This window comes from Gasterosteus aculeatus, chromosome 9, assembly GCF_964276395.1.
Source record: "Gasterosteus aculeatus chromosome 9, fGasAcu3.hap1.1, whole genome shotgun sequence".
In the NCBI taxonomy this organism is placed as follows: Eukaryota; Metazoa; Chordata; class Actinopteri; order Perciformes; family Gasterosteidae; genus Gasterosteus; species Gasterosteus aculeatus.
The window spans coordinates 7292385-7310773 of NC_135696.1; the positions used below are offsets into that span (position 1 = coordinate 7292385).

The 18389-nt window shown below is 45.1% G+C and overlaps 1 protein-coding gene across 1 annotated transcript; it reads left to right on the forward strand.

Annotated features, from left to right (window-relative positions):
- Nucleotides 1-150: 150 nt before the first annotated feature.
- Nucleotides 151-18144, forward strand: ccdc85al (coiled-coil domain containing 85A, like). Its single transcript, XM_040187361.2, has 4 exons — nt 151-1420; nt 2679-3786; nt 16059-16116; nt 17111-18144. The coding sequence occupies exons 1-4, from the start codon at nt 1175-1177 to the stop codon at nt 17127-17129; spliced, it is 1431 nt and encodes a 476-aa protein (XP_040043295.2). The 5' UTR covers nt 151-1174; the 3' UTR covers nt 17130-18144.
- Nucleotides 18145-18389: the final 245 nt, after the last annotated feature.

An 18389-nucleotide genomic window follows, 5' to 3' on the forward strand; every position in this document is an offset into this window, starting at 1 on the left:
CTTCGGATTATCCTTTTTTTTTCTCGCTCTTTTCTATCTCGCGTCGCACTGCGTAGAGGCGTAGCTAATTACTCCAAACACAGTGCTTCCAAATAGAAAATAGAGGTACTGAACTACATTCTTGAGGGATGCTGTTTTAGTTGAACATTTCGATTGCGTCTTTTCAGGTCAATCATTAAGGTCTGAATAAATTATTGTTAGGAACAAATCATTATTTATTTTGCTTCAATGGACTTATCCAAATGTTACATCCATATTAACAGCAATAGTTTAACCTTGAAATGTAATGCACTTCATAGGATGTGAGGAGACTTGACATAGCCTACGATGAAAGAAGACTTTTAATTTAAATAATCGAACCCAACCGAACCGAATCGACAGCTTGGTGTGTAACAACGACAAATCAGCCCGTGATAGGTATCAGAAGGCGCAGGATTTAATTGCAGTAAATCAAAGAGGAAGTGAACTCATCCTTTCACGCCGCTTGTTGAGAGCGTCTTTGGACATTAAGCGGCGCTGTAACCAAGCAACATTTCCCGTGAAGCTTAAATCCCCGGAGTGAGAGAGAGAGGGAGAAAGAGGGAGAGAGAGGGAGAGGGAGGAGAGCTGTTCCCTCTCCTCTCTCGGTGTTCCTGCCGTGCACACAGCGGATCCTCTCCCCCGTCTTCTCCCGGCGCGCTCAACCTACAGGCGGCAAGTGTGTGTGCGTGTGTGTGTGTGTGTGTGTGTGTGTGTGTGCGCGTGTGCGTGTGCATATGTGCGTGTCCGCCGAAGCTTCTCCCACTTTGCCCACGCTTGGCGGAGACCAACTCGCAGCCCGGTCACGGCGAGGATGATGCAGTGATCGACAGCAGAGCCGCTTCTCCGCCGGATCTCAGCTGTTGCTCCACAGGGGAGTGGAAGAAGAGAAACACACACACACACACACACACACACACACACACACACACACACACACACACACACACACACACACACACACACACACACACACACACACACACACACACACACGCACACACGTACACACAAAAAGCCTCAACTATGCGACGGACTTTCTCCCGTTAGCCGTTTTCCACTTCCAGTTGACCGGGGAGCGGATGCGAGCAGCGGTCGATCCTCTCGTCTTTTTTCTGCAACCCTTTTCCCGTCGGTGCCGGAGCAGCTGTGCCAAATGGAGAAAGCGACCCCGCCGCCCCAGACGCAGCTCCAGCTGTCCATAGCGAAGGCTGAAAGTCCGGCGGAGGACATCTCCGGCGTGGCCGACGAGGAGCTGCTCAAGTGGACCAAGGAGGATCTGGTGCGGCGGCTGAGGCGCTCCGAGGCCGACAAGATGAGCGTGATTCTGGACCACGGGAATCTCATCCGAGAGGTCAATCGCAGCCTCCAGCTGCACTTGAACGAGATCAGGGGGCTGAAGGTGAGGAGGGAGGGGGAGGGGGGGGGGGGGGGTCGCCGCGCATTGGTGAAGGATGAGATCATAGTTCCGGAGCGCACCTGAGAACGCGCATAGCATGAGGGTAGAATGGGGGGAGGGGGGCAGATGGCATTGTTGGAGTTCATTGTGCCATTGGGGGGCCTGGATGAGAATCTGATAGGTGATGAATGCAGACCCTGTGGGTTCCATGGGCAGCTCAGCCTTAGTTAGGCGTATAGCTGAATCCCATTCACGTTTTTGGGCGGAGGTTTTAGTCTTATGATGAAGATTTTACCCCATATTGAAAGGGAAATCAATGGTAAATTGTATCCTTACGATGTAGCTTAAAATAGAACAAGTATGCTGTTTGGGCCCATGAGGTTAAAAGTCATCCTCCTGATAGGGCGTGATCCAAATACCAATGCTCAAATCTGGTGTCCAGATCCCTCGCTCTGTTTGAGCTACACACGCATACAAGCACACACCTCACATTCCTAGAGAAATCCTGCACATGTGTGCAGTATCATTTTGCCTTCACAACAGCGGCATTCGCTTTGAAAGTCAATGCAAATATTTGCCTATTCAATAACCTTGTAAACTGCCTTCAACTTTATCCCCTGCTATTAAGAGGACGTTGGCACAATGTCCACAACATTAACAGATACGGCTGAGACCCAGCCTCAGGTAACACATGGGGATCATTTGCCTTTTCTTGGAGACCCCGTCACCTCTCCTCTCCTCCAAGCTGCCTAATTACACAGGAAAGAGCTGCAGGGTAAGAAAGGGAGAGAGCGTGAGAGGGAGGGGGAGAGAGGAAGGAGCTCTTGGGGAGATGAAGGAGGGACGTTTAAGTAAACGTTGCTGGGTGTTAAATGTTAGGGGCGTGGGATTTCCCTGCTCAAACCCGTTTTATATCGGTGTGTGGCCTCTCCATCCCCCGCCGAGCATTGAATGGCACACAGTGAGTCAGTGCTTTTGTGGGGAAGACAGACAGGATTAGGATTTCATTTCATTGTGATTGCACGCAGTGATAGACTGATAAAAGAGTGATAACTTGCTTGAATTCGGACAATGGTTGCAGTGATGCGTAAGTGATCTGAGTTTAGTTGGAATGAATGGAATAAAATACGATTTGGTTTTTGAACCAAATCTGCTCTGATCAGCATTGTCTTATTTTATGAGAGCTTCTTAATTAGCTAATCATTACATCCACAGTTTAAATGTCCCTATTTCTCCCACAATTTCCTTCTCTTCCTCTCAGGATATTAATCAGAAGCTGCAGGAGGACAACCGTGAGCTGCGGGACTTGTGCTGCTTCCTGGATGACGACCGCCAAAAAGGCAAGCGTGTTTCCAGGGAGTGGCAGCGCTTGGGACGTTACAGTGCCAGCATCATGCGCAAAGAGGTGACCCTCTACCTCCAGAAACTGAAGGAGCTGGAGCTCCGACAGGAAGAGGTAATCCGGGAGAACCTGGAGCTGAAGGAACTCTGCCTGCTGCTGGACGAGGAGAAAGGGGTGGCAGCAGCAGGAGGAGGCGGTGGGGGAGGAGGAGGAGGAGGAGGAGGAGGGAGTGCCGGGCTGGGACGGTGCCGCAACTCCATAGACAGCCAGAGCAGTTTGCTGCTGGTGCCTGGGCAGGGCCTCCTGCTGAGAGACGTCGGGGACGGAAGCAGCACCTCCAGTGCAGGGAGCATTGACAGCTCCGACCACCCTCAACATAAGCCGCCTCACTTGGCTCCAGGCGTGTGCGTGGGTGGCGGCGGTGGGGAAAAGGGGAGCCCCGAGCTCGTGCACAAACCCAGGTGCAGCAGCATCAGTGGAATAGGAGGTATAAGTGGAGGGGAGAGGGAGGTTCCCAGCCCTGAGCACCCTGCTGGGCGCCACCGGAGTACAAGCCTGGAGTACCCATACACGCTGCCCCAGCTTTCCCGGCCGCGCTGCGGCTCCATATCCGTGCCCGACCACAGTCGAGCCATGAGGGGCCTCAGCCCGGAAAAATACGGGAGGAACGTGGGCCGCCGCAGCCCGGAGCAGCACCCCAAGCACCACAGCTCCGATCTCCTCCTGGGCCAGAGGCAGCACTTCCTGGGTCAGGGAGGCAGCGGGGAGCTCTACCAGAGGCACCACAGGAGCAGCATTAGCAGTTTAGGCTGCGGGAGCCCCGAGTCCAGGCAGGCACATTTAGGGGCCTCTGAGCACCACGAAAAAGGCTGCGTGTTCCCGGGAGGAAGCCCCGAAACTCACAGGCACCAGTACAGCTTGAGCCCTGACCATGTGAAGTTCGGCAGCCCGGTGAGAGACGGCCAGAGGAGGCCGGCAGGAGACGAGCTGTCGCCACACCATCGGGGCATCTACAATGGCATGAATGGTAGGTTTGTGTCACTGTGTGTGTGTGTGTGTATGTTTGTGTTTTATGGGATCATCCCATGATTTTACATTTTCTAATAACCTCTGTCAACTTTACAGAGGATGACGAGTGACACTTTTGAAACTCAAAGTTTCACATTGACTTAAACCACACAAACAAACACACACACACATACATATACACACACACACAAACTAGTGCAGTAACAGCACAACACAAATGCTTCTCAAGGTCGTATTTGTATTGTAACTGTGCAAGAAGGACACAGACATGGTGGACTCAATTGTTATGTAAAGAATTTAAAAAAGGAGAATGTCTGCGTGATATCCGATGTACTTATTTGATTTAGAAAACAGAGATCTTATTCTGACTGTTGAAATTTACAGCATTATTGATTTTTTTTCGGCCTCTCAAGAGGACTGTGGGTTGAGAGAGAAAATAAGGGGTTCCGATTATTTTGTTATTTTACACGTCCTGTATCTACATAGAACCGATTGGACTCAAATGAGACATGCTCGTGTGCGATCTCTCGCGACAAATTACAGGTATGACTTTGCTGCACTGTCTCAGTGAGATCCGTGAGAGTAGGGGGTGTCAGAGAGAAGGAGGAATATCAAAGCACCAACTTGGCTGCTGTTTAAATACCCCACAATGGCTGATAATGATTTCTGGAGTCCGAGGGAAAAAAGCGCTGAGTGGCACAGAGCTGGCAGGAGCTAAAGGACAAATTCCTCAAGGTGAAATATCTGCCTGACTTTGCAATACGGCCCTGATATTACAAGAGAAACAGTGTACACAAAGCAGAGTAAATCTGACACATGAAGTGAGTTCAATTGCATCTCATGAAATAATATCAGTATTTATGTGCTTTTAGATGCTACTGAATGTTGAGTCATTTGTGACTATTCATTTTTTGGATTGATATTTTGGATAAACATATATTTAGAAAGCAAAGAAGTGATGTGTGTGCTATTCTTCTAGCTCATTAGCAGACGTTTTACTCATTTGACGTGTCAGGTTACCGGTCACGGGGAGCACAGCAGAGTAGAAGTCGTGTTATGTAATCTGTGGCTGTGGAGCAGCTCTGTCGTGGCTGATGCCCTGCGGATGTAACTGTGATGTCATCAGGGTCATCTTGTTGGTTTTTAGGGACTGAACAAGTGTTACAAACGCGTTCTAGTGGGGTTTGGAAAAAACAACAGCGAGGGATGACCCAACAAGGAGACAATATTAGGCTGCGTTGTGGGAGATGTGAGCGTTTTTGCAATCTCTACTGATTGCAGCGGATTATTGTGAAGACACACAGAACTTTGAGTTGGATCATCATTCCGTTTCTATCTCAAATCTCCTTTTACTCCGTAGCTCTTCATGAGATTTCAATCTTCTTGTAACCTGAAACCCTGATGATGTCTGCAAAAGGCCACGCCGCATTAATGCTTCAATCCAAATCCTTAATTGGAAAATGTTGTGAGTGCAGTGGCCCTCATGTCCGGTGGTTTGCCAACGGGGCATAACTGCTATGAACTTAGCTCAGTGAAATGTGTGCACCAAACAACCTTTAACCAGGTTCACGAAGGCTTCATTAAGCCTGTGTGTGAGAGAAATGTGCATGTGTGTGTGTTACAGTAGTCCTATGCTATCTCATCATTATATCATTCCCCTCGCCTCCACCGAACTGACAAGCACGCTAACTTCGAGTGCCACAACACAGTGTTTACACTTAAATCAAGACATGCAATCAGGTTATGCTTTTGGAGTGTTGATACTAAATTAAACCAGACAGGCTGTAATTTAGTGCTGACAGATAAAAAAAAAAAAAACTAACACTCGGGAATGAAAGTGTAGATACGTGTTGCGAGGTGGAAGTAAATAGAGGAGCTTTGTGTCCGTGTGGGTCGTAGTCCATGCTTACTGCCATGTCCCTTTTTGCCCAAAGAGGGGAATTTGCTGTGACGATGTAGTACACTCCACTCACTTGGATTATCCTCTAAGCCCTGTGCGCAGTATTATTTCTTTTTTTATATGCTTCTGTGTTTGTGTGTGTGTGTGTGTGATTTGGATGAACGTGTCCCATCCAGTGTCAATGTAGCAGCGTTTTTTTCAGACAAATGAAAGTTGAATGTTCGCGTGGCACTCGACAGCGCCGAAGCTCAGGCCATTTCAAATCGTGACAAAAATCCCAGATGACAGTGAAACATCATTTTGCCCTCTACCCCTCTTAATGCAAATTACTTCTGCATGTTTTAGTGAGCTTATCACACATATTCCGTTCATTTATTTTACAGCCGGGGAGGGGTACTATCTTTAAAACCACCAGAAACATTCTTAGTTTTGCTTCATAAACAATACATGATCCAGAAATGAACAAAGGGGTGTACCGTCAAAGGAATTTAGAGAATTTAGGGAGTACCAAGTTCATAAATTAAAAAATAAAATAACTGCATGTCACTTTTTACAGTTCCTGAATAGCAAAACCCATTGTCTTGCACATATAAAATGATTGGCCTGTAATGCCTGTTAAGAGTCAGTCTAGCCACAAATAAACACTGAAACCTTCTGCTCAGCTGCGACCCGGATCAAATATGCCCGTCTTCCCAAGTGATAGACTCGCTCTTAGTGAAAGATAATCAGCCGTGAACACTGTACACTGTAACAAATTGCTGTCAATTTACGGTGCATTTCTAACGGTATCTTACAGTATGTCATAATAACTGTAACATACAGTTAAATTTCCATTCCTTGCATGTAAATTAACGGCCAATGTCATGAATAAACAATTAAAGCTGTCAATTTACAATAATAGCAGACTACCGTAATTCAACTGCATGTTACATATATTTTATGAAGTGGTGGAAATACACACATAAGTGCAGTGAATCACAATCCATCTATATCTGTTGTAGGTTATTGAATGGAAGCCCATGTCTGCCACTGAAAAACAGGTCCTGTAAGTCATCATAATTAGATATGAGTATCTCACTAGATACGATGATGACTTTGACTTACAGGACATTACTATACATGCAGCTGTCACTTTTATCCAAAACGCCCATGGTTTCACATCATTTACGTGGAGTATTTGGGGGTTAGGTGTCTTGCTCAGTGACACTTCAATTTGGCACAGGGAGCAGCCAGGATTCAAACCGCCAACCTTGTGCAGCACAGCACACCCTCCCTATCGCATACGCCACCTTCGCTGTCGTTTCAGTGGCCGGAATGTAAAGATTATAAATATTTGTATTATTCAAAGTGTTCATTGCCTAAAAGTCATTTGAGTGTTAATCGTGACCGACTGCTCCTGAACGTGACGTCAGACACGTAATCTCAGTTTATCCAGAACACCTGTCCGTGCAGTTCAACATCGGAGTTTCTCATTGCCTCGTCTCTCCAAGTAACGTTGGTAAGTGTTATTTGCATAGCATGATTAACATTCTCCTTCCTTACATCTTGTTGTCTTCCTCAACTTTGTAATTTTAATATTTTACCAATGACAGTGTTTCTAAATATTTAATTTTGGTTTGTTTAACAGAGGCACTGGATTAAGTGGTCGTCGTGGCGCAGGGGTTAGAGAAGGTGTGCTGGGAAGCACGAGGTTGGTGGTTTGAATCCTGGCTGCTCCCTGTGCCAAGTTGAAGTGTCCCTGAGCAAGACACCTAAAGTGTAATGTAAGTCGCTTTGGATAAAAGCGTCTGCTAAATTATCTGTAATGTAATTAAGGACGCCAGCCGTTTTCTGCGGTCAATTGAAAGTGTTCCATAGCGTATTGTTGCAGTTAGTTTACCTTGTTCCTAATGATTTCATGATTCATTTTTTTATTATTTTTTTTATCATATTTTATGTTTGATCTTGGTTACACATGCCTAACATTTTTGTCTTAAAAGCATCTAATAAACTCCAACCACTATGACCGAAATGAGTTTCGTTGTCTTTTTTTAATTTGGGGGGAATTAAATGCAAAAGTATACGGTTATAAGTAAACGGTAACATTCTGGTATTTATAACACAAAAACAGTAATCGTATGGTAAGAAACTGTAATCCAATATACAACAACATACCGTAAGTAACGGTAGGGCACTGTAAATAAAACAGTAAGTTACTAGCGTCGACTGCCAGTGAATTGCAGTTAATTCAGTACCGCCAGTTTACGGTAACATAGTGTAAAAACCATTTACGGAATTATACCGTAAAATAACGGTAAATTCCTGGCGTCATTGCTGCCAGTAAAATACCGTTAATTTACGGTGACATTTTTTAGAGTGTAGTCTCCTGACCCAGACTGTTTGCTAAGCCTGTAGGATCTCTGCACTGTAGAGGGTCTTTTTCAGAAAAAAAGGGAGAGGCTTAATCATGTTTTCTGCTTTAGCAATCACAAGTTCTGCATATTAGCTTAAGCTGCTCAGAGGATCGTGAGGAGAAAAAAAAGGCTGCATGGGAAGAAAAGAGTGAGTGAGAACCTCTGCCCTTGTGATGCCAACGCATACCACAAACACACACACACACAAGCACAGTGTAAAATTCAGAAATGTACTGTTCATAAAGCCGAGCCGTCCCCGCAGTTTGCACATGTGCGTAATTTATATATCCGGAAAAAAACACAAATTTGTCACATCGTCCCTCTTCCCCTGGAAAAGGTTTACGTTGTGTTGTGACCTTCTCGCAGCGCCTCTTCTAAATGTTGCACATGTCTTGTCATGTTGAGGAATACGTTTTCTAAATGTTAAGCCAGTGTTGTGGGTGAAGGGGATTCTTTATTTGCTTGTGTTGTGCCTCCTGTTCTTTCTTAATTTGCATTGCGCAAAGCTCTTATAGCGGCGTGAACTGACAGACGCTGACACCATAATCCTCCATTCTTGTGCATTTTATGCTATTTTATCTGTTTGGATTAGCACGGATCATCCCGCAGCCTCATTCATTCTCATTCTATTAATTTATAATTCTAGCATCATTTCATCCAGCTCCTCTGGCTGTTTAAAAGTGCTGCTGCCGGTTTGAAACAGGAAATCTTCACTGATGCTTTGGCTTGAGATAATGTTCCCCTCCTCCGCTGTGACTGTGAAAGCCTGGAGATCTCTCTCCCTGCCCGTCCTCTCTCCTGCCTTTCTCTCTCCTCCCATCCTAATTGGCTGCCAGTGTTAACAACCAGCTGTCGGACAGAGAGAAAACCGTGAGGACAAAGATCTCCTCCTGGAGGATGTTCTGTTTGCCAGGCCGGGCCGAGGGGAGAGGGTCCAGGAAGTATTTGAGCGTATTTCTAAGTTGTTTTTCTTCCCCTCCAACACATCTTCTCCTCTTCCTCTGACTCCACTCTCTCCTCTTCTTTCCTCGTCTGCCGGGGCGAAGGATGGAAACGACCCCTTGATGATTTGTGAAGTCTCGCAGCCTGAAGAGGCATGAAACTCACATGTTTGTCGCAGCTGCTCGGCATGAAAGGATTTGGCTGCAGTAATTCAAATAGATGTATAACCAGATATCCACGCCGGTGCTGACAACCATCCCATGTTTTCCTTTTGTAGTTGCATGTTGGGCTGAGGCCGTATCGTAGGTGCTTCCTAAGGTGGATGTCTTTGTCACAACCCTGCAGACGGGAAAATCTTACTTTTAAATGCTATCATGATATTTGAATTTGTAATCCCACCTGAGACCAATTATCCTAAACACCCCTGTAGGCCATCAGTGCAGCTATTAACCGAGGAGTGCATGATTAGGCTTTTTCTAATCTACCTCCAGTGCACATTCATGTCATTCTTAATCAAGCCGTCTCAGCTTTTTCTATTTAAAACTTGCTTTTCCTGTAGGGATCAAACCATGTACAATTCCGCTCCTTTACCCATAATTCCAGCCAAAAGCTCATGACAACAGGAATGTCTATGGGAAATGGAGTGTGAGATGTCTAAAACAAGAGAACGACATTTTCGCAAGGTAAATAATGAAAGAGGGGGAGGCAAGGAGACTTATAACGCACCGCAGATCTAATACAGATGCGTGCTCATCTGCAGCATTCTGGCACTCTGATGTATGTAAATGTGATTTCTTTTAAAAACGGCTTATTCAATTAGTACTTATGTAGACATGGAGCAGTTGGCCACTGCAAGGAGGCCGCTTGGCGTGTACGGGCGTCGCTGCAGCCCAAACCCACCGTAGGTATCTGACAAATGTTCCGCGGTAGCCCCCAGTCATCCGGTAGACACGCAAACCCGGTGGAAAGGGGTGGGGGGAGGGGTGGCCTTCTCCGTCCTCTCGCGCCGGGCCAATGGGGAATGGCCCACTTAAGCGAAAAGAGGAAATAAGCTTGCTAGGCCAGGTAATTAACTGGAAGTTGAGTAGCTGCCATGCACGAGGGCAGCACTGTGCCCGAGGGGACGTCTGTCAGTCCCAAAGTCACCAGCAGTAACCGCACTTGGCTATGTTGCATGATGACGTTGTTGAGCCGAAGCCGTGTGTCACGCTGAGAGCAGCAGGGGACGAGGTCGGAGTGAACGGGGTGAGTCGAGCTGGGCGAGTGTGAACTGAGCGCATCAGGTGCACGTACGGGTTTGCAGGTTATGTTTAGCAAGGAGGCTGCTTTTTTCAGTCCATACTGACCTGCTTGGGTTCAATGACTATATGGTTTATTCAGCCTGAGCGAGCTTTTTTAAGGAGCATTAGTAGAATAATAGGAGAAATAAATGGGTTTTCAGGTTACGCACCTTTGTACAACATTCGGCGGAGCTCTGCTTCTGTCTGGACTGAAGGGGATTCAGGGGAATTTTTTCTGATTTTGCCAAAATTTGACCTGTTTGCTAAGAAGAAAAGTATTATGAATAACTATATATAAATTTGCAATCTTGTGCGAATGTGCTCTAATCTACATTTAAATGTCCCAAAGAGGTCTCAGTAATGAATTAGATTGAGACTGTTTTATAACTAGTTAATTCTATTGAATTCAATGAATTCCTGTCATTAATGAAGGATTAAATGCAAAAATAATATCCATCAGTCCCTAATGTTGCATAACGGTTCCATGTACGCCATGTCTGGAAAGGGGATCAAAGCCATCAGAAGGTTCTGCTCATTGCAGACTTGGAACCCCTGAGCGGATTGAACTGAGCAACAGTGCATTCTGTGCAGATCTTAATATATAAGAGTAAGATGTTGTCTTTTTTTCCTTCAGATATTATATAGTATGTATACATTTGTATCATTGATCAAGCTGTAATGATGAGCTTCTTTGCTGCTACCACCGCAGGGATGGTTTCTACAGCCTCCACATATTTTATAACACGTTTTAACAGAAAATGAGATAACATATCGGGAACATAACAAGTCTAAACATTTTTATACCTCCCTTTCCCGACACACAGGATGTAGGTTTCCATTTCCTGGGGCATAAATCTCTGGTCCGTATTGTGCATTATGTGCATTTGATGTAATGTTCCTCCTGATGAGAATGACAGCGAGGCACGTGTGCAGCTCCCATTACTGCGGATGAATGGGTTTATCCCACCGAGGTAAAATGGACTGGCCATGTTCGTATCGTTATCTCTTAGTTCTCTTCCAGAGAAGTCTTTTAGTCTGTGAGATTTCCTCTCGGAGATATTGAAATCAATTTCACCGCCCCCCACTGCTCCAGACTAACTGGCTCATTTCCTTTGCTCTTACTGTAAAAACGTGTTTTTAATTACATCTTTCACCGGGCTTGTTAAGCACTTTAGCTGCAGGTAGAAAGTAAGTTAAATAATTATTGTGCTTGTTGCTTTGAACTGTACTAGATGTTAAATTTGTGCTAGTGTGCTACCATTTCTTTCAATAGTTAACTGAGGAACTTATTACAATTGAGCAATTAAAGTTGTGTTGATGCTCTGATTTGAATTATGGGATGCAGTATTTTTATGTACTAGAGGGTTGTAGCTGTTTTTTCCTTAATGTGAGGAAAGGTGTGTTAATTATTTGTGTGTGTGGTTTATTTTAAGAGCAGAAGAACGTAAATGTCCACACCTAATTGTAATCCCAAAGGCCCTGTACACCAGCGTTAATGTCAGCCCATCCCTCAGGCTATTCGTGACAAAATTACCTAAATCCTGTACTTCCCTGAAGCGTTCTGAAGCAAATCGTTCCACACATTGTTTTTTTGTATTTCTGATGCAACACATTGTGTTATTTCTATCTTAATACAAAGCTCTTTTAACATGCACAACTACAGAAGGATTAGTTGTTTTCATCAGGGAGCGATAAAACCTCTCTGAGAGAGTGTAAGCAAGTTCCAGCCACAGGTCAAAGGTCACCAAGGTCCGAAGGCTTGTGGGGAGTTGAAGAGACACAAGCCATTAAAGCAAGAGAGGAAGCAGCAAAGCATCGTGGGCTACTGGAAATATGACATCATCCACAGCTGGTGCAATAACCAATATTGTGTCTCATCCCGACCCATCTGTGCCCCCCCCCCCCGCCCACACACACACACACACACACACACACACACACACACACGCAGCACAATGTTCGACACACCACTGTATGCCTGGCCTGTTATTTTATTTAACAGCACTGAGCAGTGATGTGCAGTGACATGTTAAAAATGGAGAACAGTTTATCAAGCAAATGTCTGCTTAAATATGAACGTATTTACCTTTGCTAGTTGTAGCGGAATGAGGATACCACACTGCTGTGAACACAAGCCTTGGGGAACTTGGATGGGGCCTTAAGCACTGAGGACAACACATGTAAAGAAACACTAAGTAGTTTTCTTCGTACTCTGCTGATCTCTTTTGTTTGAATACAGAAATGGTATATTTAATATTTAAAATTCTGGTACACTTACACAACAATAATTCCTGGTAGTATTTCAAATTGAATGTCTAGAGCTGTAGACTGACGTATCTCTCTTCTCATGTAGATACGTGTGGTTCTGAGATCACCAATACAAAATAACCACACGCACATGCATATGCACACACACACACACACACACACACACACACACACAGACTGACCAGTTTACTCCAGTGAGTTTCATGCTCTCATCTCTTTAGCCTCACAGTGAGCCGAACTGCAGAAACTGTGGCTTCCAGTTATTTTCTGTTCCTTCCTGCTGCCATCTCTACCATCTCTACCTTCATTATAGTTCTTACACAGCAAGCTTTATCAATGAAACGGGGGTTGGAGCAACACAAGGAATTAGTTCAACCAGCCTCAGATACATATGATAATAATAAAGATCTTTTAAACAAGTAATACAATTATTCATCTAAAAACATCGAGTAATTTTTTTAGAATTATTATATATTAACAACAAGTTTAAAAGTTTAAACCAGGGACTTAAGACTGTATTCTATTTTTCTGCACAAAAGCAGCCTCAAGGAGCAAATAAATATCAGCCTGGTGAGTAGCATCATGATTTAGAGGACGGTTTATTATGGTCTCAGTTTGTAATTCTACAGGTTCCAATGAGTGAACATGAACCTCTTCGCATTCCCTGTGTGTCTAATCACCGGTCGAGTCAATGCATCAATGCTGCAGGCCGCTCTGGATTTGACTTTAAGATAATAGCTGGTAACAGGTGCGTTCCAGTGCTGTGCCTTTTGGCTGTGGCTTTTACAAAACAGGCCTCGGACCCGTGCAGCGCTCCCCAGCCAGGACTGACTGACGGCTAATTCATCCAGGATTAACATCCAGTGTCGTCACAATCTAGCGCAGCAGGAGCACCCAAAGCGATGAAGTACCCCAGATCTGAAACGACATTGACTTCGAAGTCTAGTCCCACAAGACTGAGGCGTTTCTGACTTGAATCCATAAATATCCTACAGGTTTTTTTTTTCAGTTTCCTTGGTGAATGTGTTCCGGCTCCCTCTAATCTCTGCACTGAGCATCGCGAGTTTATCCGCGTGCTCCAGAGTCGTGCGTGACGGCGCTGACTGACCGCCGAGGGACTTCAAGAGAAGTCGTTCCCCTGCCGCCCCCCCCCCCCCCCCCCCGATTGTCTGATTGAGTGCTAGCTAAACGGAAGGTCACTAGCTCCACCGGGCATCTCCACGGGCTTCCCATGCCAGCCAGCCTGAATAATTTATGTGGCAGGTTTTTCAGCGATCTGAGGGAATGGACATGTGAAATTACGTTGCATTGATCCGTCGAGCGAGGAAGAGGGTTGACGGATCAAAGCCGCCGCGTGGAGAGCAGGTTCTTGTGTTTACGGGCAAGATTCACACTTAAATAACTACATGATTACTATTTATAAGGCATTTTACAGATACACCATTCACTTTGACTTTATTTTTTCAGCGCAAAAATGTTTCTCTGAAATCCGCATAAACCGCGTTCAAACTCTTATGTGGATTAGATTGAAGATTAGGATTTATATTGTGATTATAGGTGTCTGGCAGGAAAAGGGTTCCCCATCAGGAACAGTGATTTATTCCACGTGGGAGCAGCTCTTCTCTCCCATCACTTTGTGGGGGAATTTAGAGGCTTTCGCTGGTGTGCAGAGGTGTAATTCAAGGGAGCTTAGGCCCCACATTATTCTTCAGTAATCACATTATCTACGTACTCTTGCTCTGACCCTCACACAGGCCTCTTTCCTCTACACATCTCTCACATACCCTCAAATCCAATTTGGGTTTCAACGCCCTGCCTATAACTAAATCAACGAAGCCCGTCCAAGTGCTCTGCATGTTTTCACGCTATATAACTCTCCGTCAACAGATCTCTAGTCAAGCTTTATTACACATGGTTTAAGTTCACTTTAAGGGGATTTCCCCTGGATTTTGGCACATGCCTTCTGCGTGTTAACAGGACTTCTCCATCGTCTGTAATCTTGTGCCCTGTGCGTGTGACTGCAAACCGTGGCACAGAAAGCCAATTGTTCTTGTGCTTGAGCGGGAAAGTCCAAAGACCCAGTACTAAGTTTGCTTCCTACGAACTGTATTGTTTCTGTTGGCTCTTTGAATGTTTAATACGACATTTTTTAACTGTGCATTTCTTGTTGCCGTTGTGCTCATATTCCTGACTGTAAGCATTGCAGGTGTGTACAGTCAGGAATATAAAGATGACAGGCCCGACACCAAAACAATGATGCAACAAGACTAGAACACGAAACATGTGTGAAACTGATCTGCACGTCCCGGACCAGCTAATGAGCTCAAGAACAGGGAGGCGGCCACCTTCACGTGGCAGGCTGATGACAAGGCTCTGCAGACATGTGTTTATTATGAAAAATCCTTTCAAACACATCTGGAACAAATCACATTGCAAAGCGTTTATTTTGCACCAAAATCCAGTAAATGAACGTCTCAGCGCTCGTTGACATTAATCCCTAAAACCGTGTAATAGTTTGAGCACTCTCCGACTTAAGCAGCTATCGAGTGCCGTTCCTATAGGTGTCCCGTGTCTTTGTTTGTCTTTGTGTGTCAGGACGGATGTGATCGTGCATTTACTGCTCTCTCTTAGCTGATCGACGAGCTTCTGACCTCCAGATGAAAATTCCCTGCAGCCCTACACGGCGTCCCGCCCGACTAGTGAGGGAGAGGCCGGGGAACTCGGCGAAGGTGGCTCGCCCGGAATCTTTCATGGACTCAGCGGTCACAAGAGCGCCATGAATCTTTAACGAGAGATGTTAGCTTGCCAAGGAGAGGAAAGAGTGCTGAAAACATGATTATAGGCTCATGTGGAGGAAAATGTTTGTTGAGAGAGAAAGAGAGCAAGGGGGGGGGGCAAAGATGAAAGAATTGTTCTGAAGGGCAAACTATGTACAGAGGAATAATATTTGTTTTAAACTTGGACAGCTTTATGGTAAAAGCATTTTTCACATTTTTCCCCAAGTTCTGCAAGTTCTGGCCTTTAAACTAACGCCGTTTAGTTTGGCAGCAACATTTTTCTTGTCAAGCAGAGAAACCCCCTCACAGTGTTTTCTGGTCAGGGATGTCAGACACGTATGTTTAACACAATCCTGGTTATTGCAATCTGGTTTGATGTCTTTCTCTAGTCAGTGTCAGAGAGCATGTTTCTGTTTAATCCATTACGTCAACCGAATAAATCCTCCTATGTGGATTTCTAAAAGCTCATCTACCTGCACAATTGGGTTGTTACTATTGTCTCAAAATTATTTGTGTTTATAGTAGACAAATATGAAAGCATGTGAGATTTAACTGTACAAATAGAAGGAAATGAATGAATCCGATGTTGAGTTAGGCCTGTTTAGCATAAAGGGCCTGGCTGCGTCCAGAGTAAACACCTTTTGACATCAGGCAGTTTTGAGCAACACATTCAAACACATTCTCCCTCTCTTCTCGTCTCTTCGTCACAGCTTTGATATCAGCCGGCTGCTGCACCAACAACTGTAGGAACGTCAAGCTATGGGACAGGTAAGGACACTTCTCAGCCTTGTTTCTTTTTTCTTAAACCTATCACTCAGAGTCTTTCAAAGAAGAACAACAGCCTAATGACGCCTGCGGCCTTGAGACCCTTTCGCATTTGCCACTTGGGTTGGATTGTAGTTTATGAGGACAAACAGAAATTGCTCTGTTGGGATTAGACAGAATAATTTAATATTTTCACCCTGTCGTTTTGTGGATGATTCGGTGAAACAATATCTGCGATTAATATTCCGTTGCGATCGCATGTCATTGTGGGGTCAGCCCGGCGGGCTAATTCCAGATGAGCGATGTGTTTGCGTTCTCGGTGTGGCCCCGGTGTAATCACAGTGGGTTTACAGTGGGACCACAGAGTTAGGGGTGACCCTGTCCTGTCCCCGTGCTGCCATCCTACATCTTCAATCCGGCCCCAGTGGGAGGGCGAGATGGCTGCGTTAATATTTAATCACTGCCAGACAAGACCTACCTGCTTCCCCGGGGGGGGGGGGGGATGTGCGCGCCCCCACCAGGCCGAGCACACGCACATAGGAACGTGCATAAAACACACTTATTCTCACAGTCATTCTCTCTTAAACGGTGACCTTTTCAACCTGTGGACAAATGCATCCTCCCTTTTTTCAGTCTTTCTCCTTGCCGTCGCCTCTGTGTGCCCTTTTTCAGCCCTCTCCATCTTACCTCACGCTTGAGGAACAGAAGAAAGTGTTCTTCATAGTACAAAAGCTATGGAGAAAAAACAAGGATCTGCAGTCAGGTCCTACGCTGCTCCCTCTGCTCTCTGCTGAGGTAGAGGAAGGTGCAAGCGGTAACCGAATTATCCGTCACTGATTAGCAACACAACAGCTTAGCGTGATGACCATTATTATTATTATTATGTCATTTGCTTCCACAGGATTTATATCTATCTGACAAGTTGTTCAATACTTCCCCACAGACCTTTCAAAGTATGAACAGCCTCTCTCCTTCCTGTTCTTCTACTCCTGTGCAGCTTTGATGCCTCCTCTTGACCCCGGGTCTCCTCAAGCGGAGCAAAGGTCACAGTGGTAAAGCCCTCCTCTGGCCTTCGTGGACACGAGAGCCCCCGGACGCCGTCTTCTCCGACTCCGAACGGCCCGCCGTCCGTGGCTTCTTCCGCGTCCATAGCCCTGAAACCGCCTGCCTCCATGTTGTCATTTCTACATATCGAGGGTTTATGAGGAGAGGGGGTTTGGGGAAGGATGCTATTAGCACGGCTGGAAAAAAAAGAGTAGGCCACAGCTCAGTGGATTAGAGCGGATATCTCCCCCTTCCGACTGCGACACAGCCACGTCCCAGAGACACGGAGGGACGCTGGAGACGTAGAGGACTCTCCACTATTTGTGCTGCTATCCTCTGTTTACAAATGTACACCATTGGCGGAGAAGCACATGAATTAACATTTCTATCCCCTGCTGTTCTAAACCTTTATTTTTCCACACTTCCTCCTCCCCGGTCGGACTCCTTTCTCCTTCCTCCCTTTTCTTCCTCAGATATCCATTATCTTCTGTGTGTAATGAGACTGGTGTAATCTAATGTTCTGTCTCTCCAATCCAGCTGGTCACATGGTTGCCATTTTCTTCAATGCTTTCAGACGTTTAAGCTGAATTTAAAAACAAACAAAAAGCATATTTGTCAAAGATGTTCTAGCAAAGTAAAAAAACAACCTCTTCCTGTGTCTTAAACCGAGATGGGCATCATTACAAGCTGCTGACAGATGTTCTAGTTCTATAAGATGCAAGTGTTCAGGTGTAATCTTTCTTTTTTGTATCTTCTTTACTCCCTTAAAGCGCCTATATTGAAGCTGGGGAGAAGATTATATGTTTCTCCATGTCGTTTTTTTACAAGGAAGTGAAGTCCAAGTAAAAAGTAGATTATTGGAATAGTTTTCTATATATCTATATATAAATATATTATAATTATTATTTTTGACTGGTGTTAGGTATTATATGAAGATGCATACGATATATAACAAATAATAAACAGACTTCTTTATGTAAAAGTGCATTGCTTGTTCAGGTTTTATTTCAGTTTGCTGTAGAATGACTCAGGCGAGCGTGTGCTGACCTTTGATTTTGCAGCCACATGTGATATTAGACACATATTGAAGCCCATTATAAGGTTGGGAAAGTCACATACGCCAGGAATGAAAAAAAGGATCAGAACAAGAGTCTTAGTTGTTTGTGTGTGCAAACCAATATGGTTAAATAATCAAGCAAAAACACATCCGAACCTTCGCATGTTAAACATCC

Bases quoted from the DNA above. Each gene is read 5' to 3' on its own strand.
- ccdc85al (XM_040187361.2), top strand. From the start codon at position 1,175: ATGGAGAAAGCGACCCCGCCGCCCCAGACGCAGCTCCAGCTGTCCATA. The intron at 1,421-2,678 runs GTGAGGAGGGAG...TCTTCCTCTCAG, and splicing joins ACGAGATCAGGGGGCTGAAG to GATATTAATCAGAAGCTGCA. The intron at 3,787-16,058 runs GTAGGTTTGTGT...TCTTCGTCACAG, and splicing joins CATCTACAATGGCATGAATG to CTTTGATATCAGCCGGCTGC.